At 33.0% G+C, this 19,205-nt stretch overlaps 2 protein-coding genes across 2 annotated transcripts; both read right to left on the bottom strand.

Annotated features, from left to right (window-relative positions):
• Nucleotides 1-5,451: 5,451 nt before the first annotated feature.
• On the bottom strand, nt 5,452-6,847 carry LOC121327642 (homeobox protein HMX2-like). Its single transcript, XM_041271778.1, has 2 exons — nt 6,556-6,847; nt 5,452-6,084 (listed from the first exon to the last, which is right to left on the bottom strand). The coding sequence occupies exons 1-2, from the start codon at nt 6,758-6,760 to the stop codon at nt 5,534-5,536; spliced, it is 756 nt and encodes a 251-aa protein (XP_041127712.1). The 5' UTR covers nt 6,761-6,847; the 3' UTR covers nt 5,452-5,533.
• A 5,264-nt stretch (nt 6,848-12,111) lies between these two features.
• Nucleotides 12,112-14,191, bottom strand: LOC121327651 (homeobox protein HMX1-like). Its single transcript, XM_041271790.1, has 2 exons — nt 13,607-14,191; nt 12,112-12,857 (listed from the first exon to the last, which is right to left on the bottom strand). The coding sequence occupies exons 1-2, from the start codon at nt 13,896-13,898 to the stop codon at nt 12,259-12,261; spliced, it is 891 nt and encodes a 296-aa protein (XP_041127724.1). The 5' UTR covers nt 13,899-14,191; the 3' UTR covers nt 12,112-12,258.
• Nucleotides 14,192-19,205: the final 5,014 nt, after the last annotated feature.

Consider the following 19,205-nt stretch of genomic DNA (forward strand, 5'->3'; position numbering starts at 1 on the left):
ACGGACTTCTCTGCTGAGTTCAATGCCTATCAAGGTGAACTTGTCTGCATATCTTCTTAAACTTTGAAGGTGTCTACAAGAATATTTGGTTTCTTTACCATCCGATAGTACACATCTTCCAGAGAAACCGATTCTTGTGTTGACCTTTCCATCGTTAAATTTCAATATGAAACCGTTAAAATGAGACTGTTTTTAGCAGGCAGTCAAAGATGGCACTACACAAAATAGACATGAATTTGCATACACGCTACATGAGATTCTTTCCTTCCGATGGCACTATTTGGCATAACACCTGGCTGCAGCACCTAAAGCCCTTGCATTAATTCGACCCTACATACATACATACATACATACATGCATACAAACATGTTATATTCTCAAACTAAATAAATAATGCAAGAGTTTATTATTTATGTGAAGACGACTTCAAGCCTAGAACATTATCTTTGACGATGATGTACTCAACGAATCACTGATCCAAAAATAATTACACACCTCTTTATGTGTAACCCACAGTTCACTTGGGAAATGTAAATACTGTAAAACTTCAAATAATTGCCTGTCTCCAATGTGTGCAGGGTCTGCTGGCAAATATTATAAATAAACACTGGGTCTCTCTTAAACGCTGGATCTTGCAATTGAAGCTGAGGAAGATGAGGAGGAGTTTGAGCGTAATGAACTGTGAATAAGTAACAGCGATGAAAGTGACTCTCAGGATTAATAAATAATAATAGAAAACCTAATTTACTGTAGGCCTACATGCATATTTGTTTAATGCAGTTATTACGTTATTAACAGTTTTGATCATTTTAAGCTTGCTGAAGGTAGGCCAGATATAAACCCTTTTATTGAATTGAAAATGTACAAGCTTGAGATTAAACAATACATTATTTTTGATAATGATACCCGTTGCTTTATTGTTCATATTTCACAATATTTTAGAAGTTTGTATTATTATTATTATTATTATTATTATTATTATTATTATTATTATTTATTATTATTGTTGTTGTTGTTGTTGTTAACAATGGTAGACCTAATGCCTTTTTAAAATACAAATTCGTACTTCTGCTTGTTAATTTTCCAACGTTTTGCATACCGGTACCGTGTCCTTGTTAACCAGTGCTTATAAAAAGATGGTAATACGTTCGCTTTATAGGGTGTACAATACAATGTAATTTTGTTATAAAACAAAACTTACTTAGTTCCCACTGACACAACCTTTTAATAAAGTTGCTGGAATGTTTACATTGAATTACGATGTTGCTACGTGGTTGTGTTTTAGTGGCTATTCAATGACCTCATGAAGCACGTGAAGCTAGTGATCTAATATAAACGCTGGTCTCTATTAATCGCAGGCCGGTCTCCAATACGCGTTGGATCTGCTGACGTTTAATTACAGTTTTACGGTAATTAACAGAAGTCAGCGTCCCCTACGTGTGCTGTACAAGCGCACTAACATGTTCCTGATGTAACTGTTGTAAATTTGCAACCAGTTGTTTAGTTTTTGGAAATTCCGAAATACGTCTTGCCAATAATAGCACAATTCTAAAGAATGAGTCTCAGATGTGCATATATTGGGGTAACTTTTGTTTGGCATAGCATGGTGTCAGTAATACTGATCATATATATTCAAAAGGTAATATATTGGATGCAAATTCATTACGTGTTGGGTGGTTATTTTCCATTCAAAAACGATCTCATCTTTTGAATAGTTTTTCTACATAAATAAACAATACCACACAAGACAGTCATAGACCGTAGTGATAGTGGAATTTCATTTTTCAATACATGTCTTACTAATCAGCCGCCCAATAGGGTAAATTAATATTATATATTATAATAATATAATAAATAATAATAATAAATAATAATAATAATAATAATAATAATAATAATAATAATAATACCTGTGTTACGTAAAATGCGATTTTTACAAGCTACCAATAAATTTATTATTTAACTGTTTGTGTGTGTAATGTGTTGTATATAATATGTGTGTATAATATATATATATATATATAATATATATATTATATATATATATATATATATATATATTTCTATATAAATAAATAAGATGTATTTTGGTCTTGCATCTTTTTAATTATTTAACTCCATTTGACCTATACATTATGTCAAATTTTCATTTCATGTAGACCTACAATCACTTGTTTGTTAATGAAACAACTCGATATCTAAATGAAAGGAGACCGAAATGTTATTGTTATAAATGTATAGAATTATAAACCAACTGAAACTGTTATCTATTGAGTAAATGCATATTACTAGCTAAACAAAAAAAGCAAAACATAGACTGCATAGACTGCATCCATCTTACATTATGCTTCACATTGGACAATGCTTTAAAGCTATGGGGAAGTTACATTATGTTATATTTGCTTGTGTCAATTATAAGTTGACCACATCAACTGATAAAAACAATACATACGGACGGTGTGTGTGTGTGTGTGTGTGTGTGTGTGTGTGTGTGTGTGTGTGTGTGTGTGTGTGTATATGTTATGAAGGTCACCCACGACTGGATTTACATTACTGTGTTTTCGTTTATATATTATATATATTATATTATATATCTATATATATATATATATATATATATTATATATATATATATCATATCCGTATCCGTTTATTTATTGTAATCATATCTGAGTCCTCGCGTAACTATAAATATAAATATAGTTACGCGACGGCCCGACATGATTACAATAAATAAACGGATATTGATCAATCATTTCATTGACATACTGTGCTTTAATGCCTGTCATAATTTCCCGCTTGACCCACAGCAAACATCTAACTTTGTATCTCTCCACTGAACACCAAACCAGAAACAGAACACCTCCCATAGGAGTCTCGTTGTCTTGCTATTCTCCATTTTGTATTTCACACACGGTGTCCTGGTTGTGTTTGACCTGAGGGTTTTGTTTGAGTCGGATACGATCCTTCACTTGATGTTTTTGTTTTTGTTTTGAGTCGGATACGATCCTTCACTTGATGTTTTTGTTTTTGTTTTTGTTTTTTGTTTTTCCCGAATCGTATAGCTACGGTTTAGTGAAGTGATTTTTTGTTTTGTTTTGTTTTGTTTTGATTTGTTGTAAAAAAAACAAAACAAAAAAAAAACCAATAATAATAATAACAATAATACATTGGTGTGAGAAGAATATTCTTCTATATTAGAACATGTTTTTATTTTTTGTTGTGGCGTGCAATTCGTTTATTTTAATAAGTAGGGAGACCGGGGACAGTTGTAACACCTTGGATTGCTCCAATCAGAAGTAAGCTAGAGAGCCATCACTCCCTCGGCACATGATCAGTTTAGGTCTCTGTCTACCTGTGGGAGAGGAGCTGCAAGTGCCAAAGCCCTGAGATGTTATGGCTCCCTGGGTTGGGGCAGATGTAGCACGTATTACAATTGGCCCCAAACAACATTAGTTCAAATATATTTGGGCACATCAAGCTTTCACTGAAGAAAACAAAATGTACATATGTCACAATTGTGACTCAGAGTGACATATTCTTGCTTGAAAAGGCCTATAATTTTAGGCATGTTCAAACGTTTAAAAAATTGCCTTACATTTTTCAATAAAGATATTCAGTTTTTTTTTTTTTTTTTTTTTAGTTAAATAAAAACAAACATATTTGCTTTTTAATAAAATTGATCTTATTCAATAGAACATTCAGTTTGAGTTAAATTAAATGTGTTGTTATTTATTTAATTATTCTTAACGGAATGTTACAACTGAACCTGGCCATGGAGTCAATTGTAACATCGGACACTTTACACTTCAAGCACTCTTGCTGCATATATGTTAAACTAGCTCAAATCGTCTGTGAGTAATGGAGAAAAAAAGTGTTTTTTTAAAAATACATCTAACCCCGGTCTCCCTTATCTATGTCCACTCAAGGTGTTCCTGTAGACTATATATTTGGCATAATATTTTTTGGACAAATGAGTAGACAAATAAACACATAAAGTGATGCAAATCTTAGATATTAATTTGTGCCTGTATAGTTTTGCTACCACACAAAACCTGTTCACAATATTTTCAAAATTAGAAAAAAAAGCGCCAAAGCAAAGGTGATAGGTTTAAAAGGGAAACTATGTTTAGCCTATTTGCACTTTTTAATTGCAAATACTGTTTTATCCTGCTTTGCAGTTAAATGGTGTCCTTTAACGATATTTCATTTAAAGAAAATGTATTCCAAAATTGCTAAATATAAACCTATCAATATTATTATTATTATTATTATTATTATTATTATTATTATTATTATTATTATTATTATTATTATTATTATGCTGATGATACAAGTAGTCTAATGGAGTTATTTAAATTCAATGGTCACAGCATATACCGTTTGTTTGCAAGTTTCACATTGTAGTTAACTCATTCAAAATAAACTATTAAAAGAATCATGCTTTACATTCAATGTAAGCTTGAAATCATCAATTGTAAAAGATCATTTGAAAGCAAAATAAAATGCACAGAGAACAGTTATACAGTCAATATATATATATATGTATGTATTTAAATGTGATTGTTTATAACATGACAATGTGTAAATAGTGTTATCTGACTGGATTATAGATACGAGGCAAGCAACACAATTCAGCGATATGATATCATTAAAGTACACAAGGTGAGACGTTAATAAACGGCATGCTCTAAATCAATTTTACATTCATGAATATAAATGAAATTGCATTGTGATATTTATTAAAATTTAAATTATTTTATAAAAATCATGCTGAAGAGTATAATTACGTGCCACGTTGTATTTTCTTTGGCTGATTTCTGCATTAATACAGAAAAATAATATGTATCGATGAGTACACTGAAAAAAGTCGCGAAAGAAAGAAAGAAAGAAAGAAAGAAAGAAAGAAAGAAAGAAAGAAAGAAAGAAAATAAGACATAAATCCTACGTAGAAAATTGAAAATATTTGCAGATATAAAAAAGAAGTACACGTCTTATTTAGGATGAATCTGACGAAGAACTTTTATAAGAAGCAGAGGGCATTGGGGGTCAAGAAGAGAAGAGAAGAAGAAGAGAAGCAAAGAGAAGAAGAAGAGAGACCCGAAGAAGAGAAAAGACGAGGAAGGACGAAAGAAGATACGGAGAAGAAGAAGAAGAAGAAGAAGAAGAAGAAGAAGAAGGTGGTGGTGGTTAATTTTAAAAATCTACTATTTTTCTTTATCTCTTTGGCATACAATATACCAATAACAGTTAATAATTCTAAAGACAAATTCAAAATAAATATTTGAGAAACACACCTATAATCACATAACCGTTATCCAGGATATGAAGGGAATTGTGGCTGTATTGTAAAAAGTGATGATAATTGCGTATTTTAAATAGTAAAAAATGATATTTCACATACAAATAATAATGAAAAAAAGACTACATTATTTTACATTATGACATAAAAACAATTGATTTTTTTTCATGACCAAATCAGATGCTGATTTTAAAGTTAGATGTCAAATTCCATATAATTATTCAATCAAAGTCATACATCTCCATCAAAAATATTAAAATATTTGCTGGCGTTTGAAAAACAGAGATAAGGCGTGCTGCTCCCAGGATAGACAATAGGAAAAGGCATTGGCAGCAGACACCTACCCAGAATATTGCTTTCTTTGTAGATTACTGGAAATTGAACGGACTTTCCGGCATCAGGAAACTGGTCAACTGTATTGGGTCCCTCGAGTTCTGAAGATAACTGACGTTTCAATTTATTCCTGCGGTTCTGGAACCAGATTTTTACCTGGGTTTCTGTAAGTTGTAAAGAGTTCGCAAGGCAGGCCCTTTCTGCGCTACTGAGATACCTCTTCATGTCAAATGTAGATTCCAGCTGAAAAATCTGTCTCTTCGAAAAAATAGTACGTGTTTTTTTTTTGATCATTTTGTTTTTCTTGTTGATTTTATGTTGCAAATGTCCGTCTTCCCCGCTATCGATGCTTTCAGTCCTTGGAAGTGATTCCATTCGTTTAAATGCATCATCTCTGCTGACAGTGAGGGCATGTGCATTGTCGTTATAACAGGCTGTGTGTATTAGCTCTGCGTAACAAAAGGATAAAACAATTCAACATATACATCTGATTTCCTAGGCTACTGCAAAATATTCAATAGCTACAATTTATTTTGCAGCGTGCATATCCTTTGCCCATTGGAACTAGTGCAGAAAACCAGTAGCTGTGCTCTACATGTAACCATTTCATTAGGTTAAGGGTATTATATTGTATTTCAGTAAACCGGGCCGGAATGAACTGGTCACATAGTTTATAACTTAATTATCGACCAAGCATGTGTTCATTTTTTACGTGTATAAAAAAAAGGTGTATTTAAGAGTTATGTTGCCGATATCGTTTATGATACGACAGAAACATATACAGTACAGAGCAGTTAATGTGCCATAATAATAATAATAATAATAATAATAATAATAATAAGAAGAAGAAGAAGAAGAAGAAGAAGAAGAAGAAGAAGAAGAAGAAGAAGAAGAAGAAGAATACATACATACATACATACCTCTATCTGGCATTGTATAGTCAGGTTCATTTCTGCCACTCGAATCTTGATCCTGTTCTAGCCGTAGCTGCAAAGCATTTTTATTATCTGCCCCGCTTTGCCTCTTTGCATGAGATATTTCTTTAGTGGTTTGTTTAAGATTGAGAATGCTATCTATTGTAAATGTTATAGAAGCAGATCGGCATTGCAGGTCTTCTTTGCTCATATTCCCTGATGTTCACACGAATTCTTGCTTTCAGAATTACAGCTGTGTTTCCGGATAACTGCAGTGTCTTGATGATCCAAGCACCATTGCTCCCTGGTTAGTACTAATGCATCTGTGGATGGTTGACAGCTGTTCAATGAACCGGAAGAGCGTGCTTTTACAGCTATCGATTGGACAAACGGTAAACAGAGTGTCTTAACCAATAATCACAAAGGGCGGGAGCTCAGTGACAGGCTATCAGATAGCTGGTGGGGGAAGAGGAGCTAATTTGTTCAATATTTCTCCGATAAATGAAGGTTTTAGGGCATTCAGGCAACATTAGCCATATGATGGGAGAGTGGTTTTGAAAAGTGTGGAAGGAGACGTCAAAATACAGTCTAATACTTAACAATACCCAGGCTACTTACTTTCGAAATGAATGCAAATGTTGTTGTATTTTAAACTTTAAAATGCCCAGAGTGAACTCTAATAATAATAATAATAATAATAATAATAATAATAATAATAATAATAATAATAATAAATAATATAAATAATATTATTATTATTATTATTATTATTATTATTATTATTATTAATTAGTCGTACTCGTAGAGTAGTAGTCGTCCTAGTAGTAGGCCTATTTATTAAAGGGAATTACTTGGAAATGCAAACTGAGAGTTCTCGTTTCCAGTACTGCAAATACAATAATCACAGATCAAGGGAACATAAACCATAACAACAGAGACGATTTATTGTGTGTCCATGCTGTAAATACCCAGGACCACTCACTTACATACCTGAATAATGAAGAATTGCTCTTATGAATGTTATTACTTTCGAGTCCGCTTTGGGTCGTTGTGATTCTCTAGAGAAATGTTCTATACAAGAACGCAAACAAGAACCCCAGCAGTATTTTGGTGTTCGTATAAATTCAAAATGGTTTGCCATTGAATAACAAAATAAACACTAACAGTAATTTAAAACACCAAAGAGAATTATAATATAGTTTTTCACTTTATTAGGCCTAATGTTTGCCTACAATTTATGAACACATTCAAATACATGTAGTGATGCATAAGAAATGTTGTCTTGTATTTTAATTGTATAGGTTTTACTGATGAAGTTACCCAGTGTGGTTCTAATCACTCTAAGAAAAAAAAAAGGGTTCTTTAAGGTTCTACGTAGAACCCTTTGATTCTATGGGTACCCATAAAGAAACCTAAGGTTAAAATATTCTTTATAGAACAGCTTAGGTAGGATTTCTGAGGCGCGCATCTCCATGTTGAGGCCGCTTCGAGAAAATCTTCATTTTCACTTGCTGTCAGAGAGGTTTTTGAGGTAAGCGGTAAGGGGATCATTTACATTCCTGTACAGTTAATGTTTACATAGTTAATAACGTTTTTCCATTATTATAAGGTAAGATAATGTTTTTTGTTTTAGATATAGAGTGACGTTTTATTAGTATTAATGTTGAAAATAATGCGTTTAGGAATATTCGTAGGACTTTTAAAAAAAAAAAATCCGCTGAGAAATAAATAATAAGTAAACAATGCTGAGATATCTTCTCTGTTGAATAGGAAATATTACCGTAACTTAAAATGCTTAGAAGTACTGCCGCAGCTATTCTGAACGTTGTAATGTACTATTTAAATCATTGGAACGATAACGTACAAGTTGGAATATTAATTATAAATATATGGCGGTGACTTTTTCAAGAGCTCATACTTTTAAAAACAACGAAGGATAAATTAACCCCACAGTTCCCGTAACAAACTATATAAGTGATGGGCCTATACTATTTCAATTTAGACAATACAAATAATATCTAATAATTACAGTTGATACTAAAATATTCAGTAAATGCTATCCTTCTCCTTTTATAAGCATTATTTAAGTAGTGAATTTATTGTAAATCTTTTTCTTTTTTTTTAAATTGAAACCGACTTTATATTTCACTCAGCTTTGTGCATGTTAGATAGACAGGGATATTCAGAAAGCTGGACAGGTAGACACAGAGACAGTTGGACAGGGACATATAGAGAGAACTGCACAGACAAAGAGAGCTGGACAGGGACACAGAGAGAGAGAGAGAGAGAGAGAGAGAGAGAGAGAGAGAGAGAGAGAGAGAGAGAGAGAGAGAGAGAGAGAGAGAGAGAGAGAGAGCTGGACAGGGACACAGAAAGAGCTGGACAGAGAGCTGGATAGGGACACTGAGAGAGCTGGACTGGGATGCAGAGAGAGGTGGACAGGGACAGAGATTTAACTGAACGGTATTACCCAAAGCGTGCATACGACATACGAGAATGTTTAATATATTCTCATAACCATGTCATAATACAATTATATAATATTCATGATAATAATAATAATAATAATAATAATAATAATAATAATAAATAATAATAATAATAATAATATTTATTAACCATTATGAAATATTGTTTATGTAGGGATGTACAACCTTGGAAAAATTTAATCCTCCTCGTGATATATTATTAGTTTTTTTTTTTTTTTTTTTTTTTTTAAATACATTATTGTTTTTAAGCAATCATTTCACATCCCATACTTTTATTCGGGTAAAACCCTAAATAACCCTAAAAAACCCTAAATATACAGTAAAAAACGATTTCATGTTGAAAATAAAAAGAAAATATGTATTATTTGTCTAAGACAAGCCAACATGTTATTTATTTTTTAAAATGCAAACATTTGTTTTATGGAGACACAAACAAAACATTTGAAGGTTCACTAGTTCAATTTCCAAGCTGACATATCAATTTATTAGCTTAAACGTTTTTAACACTAAAACAAATTTAGAAAATGCTGAATGCTGTTAAATCTTTTAATCTTAAATTCTCAAAACTGAAAATCCCCAGCTGTCTATTTAACACTGTATATTTTAAAAGTTATTTCATGTAGACCTATCTAAATGACCGTCGGTAAAAGTACAAGGGGGAGAAATATATTCAGATAAGAGAGTATCTTTCATTTCTCCACATTGTTTCGCAATCGTGCAAGGATGTCCCTCGAGTGCCATCTAGTTTGAGCTGAATTACGAAACTGCACAAAGCAGGAATTATCTTTTAATAGCGCTTGTATCACTTTATGCATACCTACACACACACACTGATTATTTCCATATTACGGTACATTTAACTCATTTTGGATCCGTTGTATCAAATATCAATGCATTTCTTTAGCGTACAATACGTTGGTTTTCATTTGCTTTCATATAGGAGGTACTCACATCATGCTTTTTGTTTTCATAGTCGAACGTGCATGTCCAATGCTATATGTGAAGATAAATGGTTCTGCTTTCTTTACATACTGGCATGGGTCTATTTATCAGGTGTTTGCTTGAATCATGGTGGGAGGATATACAAGCTGCAAACGTGTACTGTATTTGAGGCACTTGTATATATTTTGTCTTATTTTCTGTACAAATGTAAGGCATATGTAACCAATATAGTAGGCATAGTGTGTGAATGTATGCAGTAATAAATAAATGCCACATGGAATTCAAAAGATGAGAAACGAGAAGCAAGTGAAACTATTTCTATTAGGAAGTTGTTCAGATCTCATATTATAAATATACTTGTAAATAACATTATGTTACAGATTATAAACGCCTATATATACTTTACAGTATACTACTTGTGAATCTAAGAATAAAATAAACACCATAAAGTGTGTATAGCCTGTACCAAAGAATGTATGGATGACTCTTAAAACAGCGTTTCATTTTGATTATCATGTGTAAATGCTCCTGTGTATCTGTATCCTATAGAGTACCAGCAACATGATTAGAATAGCATATGTAAGAAACATACATTCTGACCGTATGCCAAAATATATGTGACCGTGCGATATGTATTTTTTATGTATGTCTTGTTTGTTATAATTGTTCGTGGCCTGCGCAGACTCAAGAGAAGACCCAACTATAAAGACTTTAATCTTATTGTCCAGTTATTGTAAATACATATTTCTTCTAGAGCAAGGTGTAATAGCACTTCTATAAGTTGACCATTATTATTATTATTATTATTATTATTATTATTATTATTATTATTATTATTATTATTATTATTATTAACACACAATTTTTGTTCCTGGGTAGTAAGTGTTATTTCCTAATTGCTTATGCCTCAAAAGTATAGAAAATGGCTATTATTCCCCACAAACTTTGCTTTTGTGACCAGGACAGTGATATTTCAAAATATCACTATTTCCAATGGGAAAACGGGCAAATGTGTGTCTTTTCGTTCACATAAAGTCAGAAAAAAACAACATATGAATCCAAATTAACATATATTTATACTAAGGTAATACAAAAATGACTACAAAAGATTTAGAAGTGAGTAGTTTATCGAGATTTACGATTATACTGTAAATACGGTATAATCGTAAATCTCGAAAAACTACTCACTTCTAAATCTTTTGTAGTCATTTTTGTATTACTGTTGTATAAATACATGTTAATTTGGATTCATATGTTGTTTTTTCTGACTTTATGTGAACGATATTTGCCCGTTTTCCCATTGGAAATAGTGATATTTTGAAATATCACTGTCCTGGTCTCAAAAACAAAGTTTGTGGGGAATAATAGCCATTTTCTATACTTTTGAGGCATAAGGAGTTAGGAAATAACACTTACTACCCAGGAACAAAAAAAAAAAAAAAAATTGTTACGCTGTGTTATTATTATATTTTTTCGATAATAGTGTTTGTATACCAGAAAACATAATCGTTAGTAACACATTTTGTCACGATGAAGTAGGCCTATTTATTTTGGAATGCATTAAACAAAGTCCCCAAAAACAATATGCATACATTGGGCAATATTCACCAAGCATGTACTGCTGCTCTAAATTAACAACACGTGTGTCTAAAAAAGAAAACAAAACGTTAGGGTTAAAAAAAAAAAAAAAAAAAAAAAACTGTCCCACACAAATTAAGAACAAATTATGTGTCACATTTAACACAAATGGTGATGTCCTTCAATATAAATCATGTCTTGGCTCTATTAAAAATTAATAAATAAAGACAACAGTTTCATTTTATTTATTTTATTGCAATTCACTTTTAATAGTGAAGATGTATTGAAAACAATATATAACCTTTTTTTTTTTTTTTTTTATAAAATGGCTTTGGTAACACCCCTATCAATCAGATTAAACTTCCCGTGCATTTGCCGCATGCTGATTGGAATATAACAATAAAACGTGACCAATATAAGGATTACATAATGTTTTAACAACAACAACAACAACAACAACAAACAACAACAACAACATAATAATAATAATAATAATAATAATAATAATAATAATAATAATAATAATAATATAGAGATTAATTAATGACTTTAATGTTGTATATTAGTAATGATGCAGGTTGTTTGAATATACTGCTTCAATTCATCTTGTTGTGTTATCCTTTGGGTGCTCAGCACTGTTTACTTGCATTAGTAAGCAGTCCGTTAATTATTCCACATTTCTAATTCTTATTACATATGCTTATACAAGACCTGTCATTTGTGACCGTAGAAAAGCCATAGAGTGGGGGAATGCTGAAAGGGGATAATTCACAGAGCTGGAAAAGCCAACCAAAGGAGGCGACACTTGAGGCACGTTGAAACCCAATGTAGCGGGGCTAGAGTTTTCATGATATAAAATGGGAACTCTTACAATCCTTTGACTGGAATGGGAAAGATTCGCAGCTTCCAAGTCCGCTGCAAGTTGTCTTTTCCACTTGTTTCTCCTGTTCTGGAACCAAATTTTGACCTGGGTCTCAGTGAGATGCAACGCCGCCGCCAGCCCCGCTCTTTCGGAACTGCTCAGGTATCTCTTGGTGTCAAAGGTCGATTCCAGCTGGAAAACTTGACTCCTGCTGAAGACTGTTCGAGTTTTCTTCTTCCGGGCAGATTTCTGCTCTGGGGTTTCTTGATCGGCATTACAACTTTGCAGCATATCGTCCCCCTTTTCATCGTCTACGCTGTCATCTTGTTTCCTCTCTGCTTTTTGTCCTGCGGATTCCGATATTAATGGAGAATCGCGGTCGCTTGCTGTTACTAAACAACACGGATCTTCGAAATGACGATTTTCCTCTTTGGGGCCTAATAATGTAAACAAGAAAACAAACAAACAAACAAACCCGAATCAGTCCACATGAAAAAAAAGTGTATGTTCTACCTATACGTATAACAATGAAAATAGATTAGGCTAAAGCACAACAAGATAGTTTAAAATGATTTTAAAACAGAAATGTCATGAATTGCTGTACCAACTTACATTCCTGAATATCAGCTTTCAATGACAATTATCGCAATTATAAGTTTGACTTTCACTAGTGGATATAGGGTCCTATCCATAAATAACATATGCTTGATGCAACCGATAACAGGCTAATATGTTTTTCCTTGGATATTTAAGACCATTGTTTTTAGGCCTAGATAATAACTTTACCATGTAATACCTTTTCAACAGCAAATACACGTGCTAAGGTGTTTTGCTACATTTTTAAGATTCCTGTAAGATGTGTCAGTTCAATCACCTCTCAGTCACTCGATAAATGGACATTTGGAGGAAGTGGAGGAGAAATTTGCGTTTGTACAAAAAAGCGTCAAAGATTCTCATTTATATTAAACACAGATGCCAATAGGCTAGACAGTAGGTTCGACTCTCTAAAGACATTGTTTTTAATATAATCTTGATCAAGATTATTCCCTCAAACATATGCACTATATTGTAATCTATCTATCTATCTATCTATCTATCTATCTATCTATCTATCTATCTATCTATCTATCTATCTATCTATCAGTTAGCTTTTTATCACCATCTTCAAGGAAATAAAGACACTTACTCGCAGTCCCTTCGTACTGTCTGGAGTTCTGCTTTGCTCCTCTGTACCATTCCAATGGATTTGCCCTGATCGGATAGTTTTGTGTACTGAACGCCGCGCTCGAGATCGGACTGCAACGGCTGATGACCAGCGCGCTGTGAAAACGCTTCTCTTTGCTGCAGTCGCCTATATGGTCACGATTCTTCTCATTTTTGCTTTCTTTTCTGTTTGATCCCAGCAAATTCTCAATAAAAAACGAAGAAACTCGCGCAGAGGTCGAATTCTGGCTTTCTGCTGTTGCTTTGTCTGGCATGTTGTTCTTTTTCAAATCCAAGCTGAACTCGATGTAGTTTCTCTTTACTAGATCAAATAAATGTATTGATTTGTATATAGGCTGTAGCACCGTTTACTTTAATCGAACAAAAAGGGTTCCTTCTCGTAGGCCTCGATTTATATGATAAATCATTTCAAATAGTTCCCATGATAAACACTATGAAATTGCCGCGGAACATCCCAGGCGATAGAACACAAGGGAAAGCGATAATGATAAAGTACACATGTCATGCGAGTTAAACGCTTAACAAGCATGTAGTATTCTGCGATTGGACGAGGGCAATGGGATTCCCGAGAAAATAAGGGAATTACTTGCAATGAGTTCACTACTCTGTTTGATAGTGTGCCTTGGGGGCTGGAGAAACCCTGTCAGTCAGAAGCTGTATTTAGGTCAATTAGGGAGCAAATCAAAATACAGAAAGCGGCTTCTACGGCTCAGATTCCGTGTTATAACTGAAAGAAAGGGATTTGGGAGAACATGATACAGTACCTCCTATTGGCTATCTGTGTCTTCGCATCCTGCCATTATTACAGAAAGGGCACCCAGAGCATGGCAGGCCAACTATGTGTGCTATACCTGTAGTTTATTTTATTTTAATTTTATTTTTTGGTGACGCGAATATTTGTGTAAATGCCTCCACGAATCTGTGAAATTGTTTCAAAATGAAAGTAATTTAATATATATATATAGATATTAGTACATCTTTTCGGAGATTACTCACGTTCTCTGTACCGGAGAATAATGTCTATTCTAGTATTTAACGAATTACACTTTACATTCTTTCCTTACATTTTCAATTCTGTAACCAACTCGTTTGATTTGACGTTTTGTGTTTTATTTCATTACTTGATAGATTTAGGATATGTATGTGCTTGTCACTATATTGACATCGCCAACGATTTTATTTTATCTTCTTTATTTCCATAGGGATAGCAATAGCCTCTACACTGCATCTGAGAACACAGCATCGGGTAAAAAAAGGTAAGTAATAATAATATAATAATAACATATTTATTTCAGAGCCTTCAAAGTGGACCATCATCACAAAGCGCTTTACCGAGGTAGGCTGTGAACTGTGAAAAGTAAATAGAACTGTTGCCATGCAACACAGTAAAAACACAAAACACCGATCACTATATGATATATGGCAATGTTGTATATTAAACATAATGCTTCCTGAAAAACAAGGTATTATCTTTCAGTGAATTTTTTTTTTTTTTAATATTGCATTGTATTGGGGCGATAGGACTGAATGGATTATTTATTTATGTATTTATTATTCTAATTTTGTGCTGTCACTGTAATTGTGGTTTGCAGAATCGACGTTGTCTTTCTGGTAATCTGTGTTATATATGGTCTCATCAATGTTGTACCTATTTGTAAACCAAGAAAACTAAAATTATTATTTTGTTTTAAATAACATTCGACAATTTCCTTACAGAAGTAGTACATTCCACAACTAAATATTGTGTATTAGTCATAATTAATCATATTTCTATTTTTAAAGGCAAGTGCCACTAACTCGTACTATTTCCTAATTTATTAAGTTTTCATATTTTAACGAACACAGCAATACAAGTCACTTTATAAAATTACCTTAAACATGTGGTAGGCCAATGCTTCGCTCTTACTTTATGCCAAACAAAGAAAGTGAATTTTGTAGTTTATTTAACATTGCTATACACAGTCTAGACAAGAATAAAGGAAGGGCACTATAAAAAAAGACAGATGTGAGTCCTCTCATTTTTTGGTTTTTATGATTGACATGTCAAACGCACGGCAAGATCAAACAGTTCCAAACCCTTGACATCACAATCGTGGCAACCTAAAGGTGTCGAATCCTGTCAAAAACTGTTATTATTATTATTATTATTATTATTATTATTATTATTATTATTATTATTATTATTATTATATTACCGCAGTTATTATAATGCCAGTGTTTAAAGGATGAAATTGCTGTCTAGACACTCATTTGTCCATTTAATATTACCCATGCACTACTAATGGCGGAAAACATAATAAACTAAAATGATCTAGTAAAACAGCGAAACTTGCAGCTTTCCTATAATTTCTGTTCCTCGAAAAAGACGACTCTGTGATTGTTTTTCCCATGGCCACTCTTGAAGATAAATATATTGACCTAACATAGCCGGGCAGTGTTCCACACATCCCCCTGAAGCTGTATGTATCATATTTGGTTTGGAGTGATTGATAGATCTATATATCCAGCCGTCCTCTGGGCCATACCTTTTGGATTGTGCGGTATTGTAATCTGACCCACATGACTTACCTGTAACAATAGGAAATATCTTAAATACAGCCGATAATGCCACCAAGCAGACCTAAATTGTTCTTTCTTCTGTAATTGATAAGATACATTACCTAATTACACATTCGAAGCATTATCTTTTCTCTGTCAATAAAAAGACGCCCTTGTGAATGTGAATGCTGACACATATTAGACGGAAACTGGTTTATATTTTGTTTATACTGTGAAGTCAAGTTAATACAGTAAAACCTATTATCCAGTTTTGCTCGTGTTCTTAATCTAAAAATTTGCCAGTCAAATTGTGAACCGGTCATCCGATGTTGCGTTGAACGGTTGTGGCAAATTATATTTAACTGTCAAAACCGTCCTTTTGCCCGTGATCCCTGTCTCCATCACAACTCTTGAAAACAATATTAACAAAGAAAAAAAAAAGCAGTGTATCGAGACACAGCTGTATTACACTTTAGAAATTCGAATGATCCGTTTAATAAGCGAGACGGTTAGGTGTGCATTCTTAATCACGCGTTATATGGATTTGAATTTGATTTCCCGTGCACGTGAGCGCAGGCTCGTTCCTTGTACGTTTTTGTGTCTGTTTTAATTGCATTTAGTATGTTCCGCGGCTCATTAAACGATGCACAAAGTGTTTAAACTAAGAACCGGGTCCTAAAACGATTTGCAAACTGAATCTCTTCATTGTAACATTTCAGAATAATGGGTTTGGGTGTTTTTGCACTTAGGCTACCCAAAGTAATCCCGTCAGAATTGATAACAGCTGCAGGATATGCCTGTCAACAGATCAATTTCGAACTGTGTTCCATTACTATGGCACTATTGAACTGGGATTAACAGATTTCAATACATTGAATCATGGTAACATAAAAAGAAGGCACCCCGTTAATTAACGGTTTCTGGAATAAAATAAAACAAATAGTTTTTAAACTAATACATCATTTAAACTATTATGTTCAATAAAATTGCTGTTTCATTGGACACAGTATTTACAGCACACTAAATCATAATAGCAGTTAACCGCTCCATTTCTTACTTGGCCGTTCCCTTTAAACAGTGCCACCCAGTCAGTTACTCATATAAACCTACTGTTTCTAATACACATGAAAGATATTAGCGTATTTAAAATATTTGTTGTTTTGTGATATAAGCTATTTTCAAACCATGCATGTAAAACCCTTCGTATCACAATTGTGGAAACCTATGGTGTCGAATCTTGTCAAATATTATTATTATTATTATTATTATTATTATTATTATTATTATTATTATTATTATTATTATTATTATTATCCAAATAAGATAATATTTTAAGTATGTTCTGTTCCTGTTACTGCAGCGCCGCCTTAAGGTTTGTCAAAAAGTTGACAGTAACATATTTCTATTAGACATTGTGCGATACTTCAGCATTAGTGGTCGTTTTCGATTTCACATTAAACGATAAAGGGAAGTTAGCGCGAGCATACAGTTATCACACTTGATCTGATGGTCAGTTTAAACTAATTTTTATTAATTAATAATTAATCTTATTTAAAATTTATATACCGGTATTTTTTTTTTTTTTTTTCAGTATGGATTTCAAGAACAATAAAGCGCGGTTTACAGTTAATCTTTTCAATATAATTAATTTTTAATAAAGCTATAAACCAACTTGTGTATAATAATACACGTTGTACCAAAACCGCTCAACAATTGGAGATGTTAACTATATCCTTACCTGTGTGTTGTGCAAGTACTTGTAACCCACATTTACTTTCCAAAGGAGAAGTTTGGGGGATAACGCATATATCTTTGCAATCATCTGAGCAAAGGAAGAGAGGTGTCTAATTGTATTCAATCGTTGTTGAATAGGTTACAATTCGATTCAGATATTGCTTCAAATTCTCTCTTTTCATTACATGAACATGACCCTAAAAACACAATTTACCTACAATTAAAAACCTCAAACACAAAGTCGATCTGTTTATAATGTTCTATTTATCTGAATCAACGAAACTCATCACTAGTCTCGTCATTCATTGGTTGCAAAATATTCAATAGGCAGATACAAGTTTAAGAGATCTTCTGGAGCTCGTTTCTATATTACGATCATTTATCATTTGTTTTTATATTCCAGTCAAATCGTAGTCGGTCATATGTTAATACGTAAAATACACGAATATCAACCCATTTTCTAACTAATGTATGCAGTATATGTAATTGTATATATTCCTAATGTTCACTCTGGACCTGCACCATAAACACAGCACCGTGTTACATAGACTAATACATAATTATCTAGTACGTTTATTTTATTATTGAAATAAATAATTATTAAATATTTTAAAAGTAAAGGAACATTTGTGTTGTGTTAGGATACACACCGGGCAGGAAAATCAATAATGTCTTCTGCCGAAACAACAACAGAAAGAAAGCATCAGCCTATACTAGTAGAAATAGATTGCAGATACTATAAATGAACAACCTTCTTCAAAGAGAGTGAAAGGGATTGGAATTTACAATAAAATACATGCTGCTAGCGTGCAATAACATGGACGAAGCTAAAAAAAAAAATTAAAAAATTGGACAGGTTATATCAGTCTGGCCCCGAAATAAATAAACACATAAATAAATAATACAAGTGGAGACGTGAGTGTGAAAAAAATAAGCGATTGTCTCGTGTCATAAATGCACAGCATAAACAGAACAGCCACGATTCTTATAGTTCAATGAGCGGATTTACTGCCATCCTGTCCTATACGCCAGATAAATTGGCGTCGGTGGAAATACGACAGGGACGACCAATTAGCGTGAGGGACGTTGTATAGAAACGCTACTTCTGTCATATGTTCTACTCTAGACGTCTTACTCGCCTGATACCACATCCTACATAGAAACGAGCATCTGTGGAACACAATTTTGTTCCTGGGTAGTAAGTGTTATTTCCTAATTGCTTATGCCTCAAAAGTATAGAAAATGGCTATTATTCCCCACAAACTTTGCTTTTGTGACCAGGACAGGTA

This window comes from Polyodon spathula, chromosome 2, assembly GCF_017654505.1.
Source record: "Polyodon spathula isolate WHYD16114869_AA chromosome 2, ASM1765450v1, whole genome shotgun sequence".
Taxonomy (NCBI): Eukaryota; Metazoa; Chordata; class Actinopteri; order Acipenseriformes; family Polyodontidae; genus Polyodon; species Polyodon spathula.

Excerpts from the sequence above, each read along its gene's own strand:
- LOC121327642 (XM_041271778.1), bottom strand. The coding sequence starts at position 6,760 with ATGAGCAAAGAAGACCTGCAATGCCGATCTGCTTCTATAACATTTACA. Across the intron at positions 6,085-6,555 it reads CTATACAATGCCAGATAGAG|AGCTAATACACACAGCCTGT; the intron begins GTATGTATGTAT and ends TTTGTTACGCAG.
- LOC121327651 (XM_041271790.1), bottom strand. The coding sequence starts at position 13,898 with ATGCCAGACAAAGCAACAGCAGAAAGCCAGAATTCGACCTCTGCGCGA. Across the intron at positions 12,858-13,606 it reads ACAGTACGAAGGGACTGCGA|GCCCCAAAGAGGAAAATCGT; the intron begins GTAAGTGTCTTT and ends TTACATTATTAG.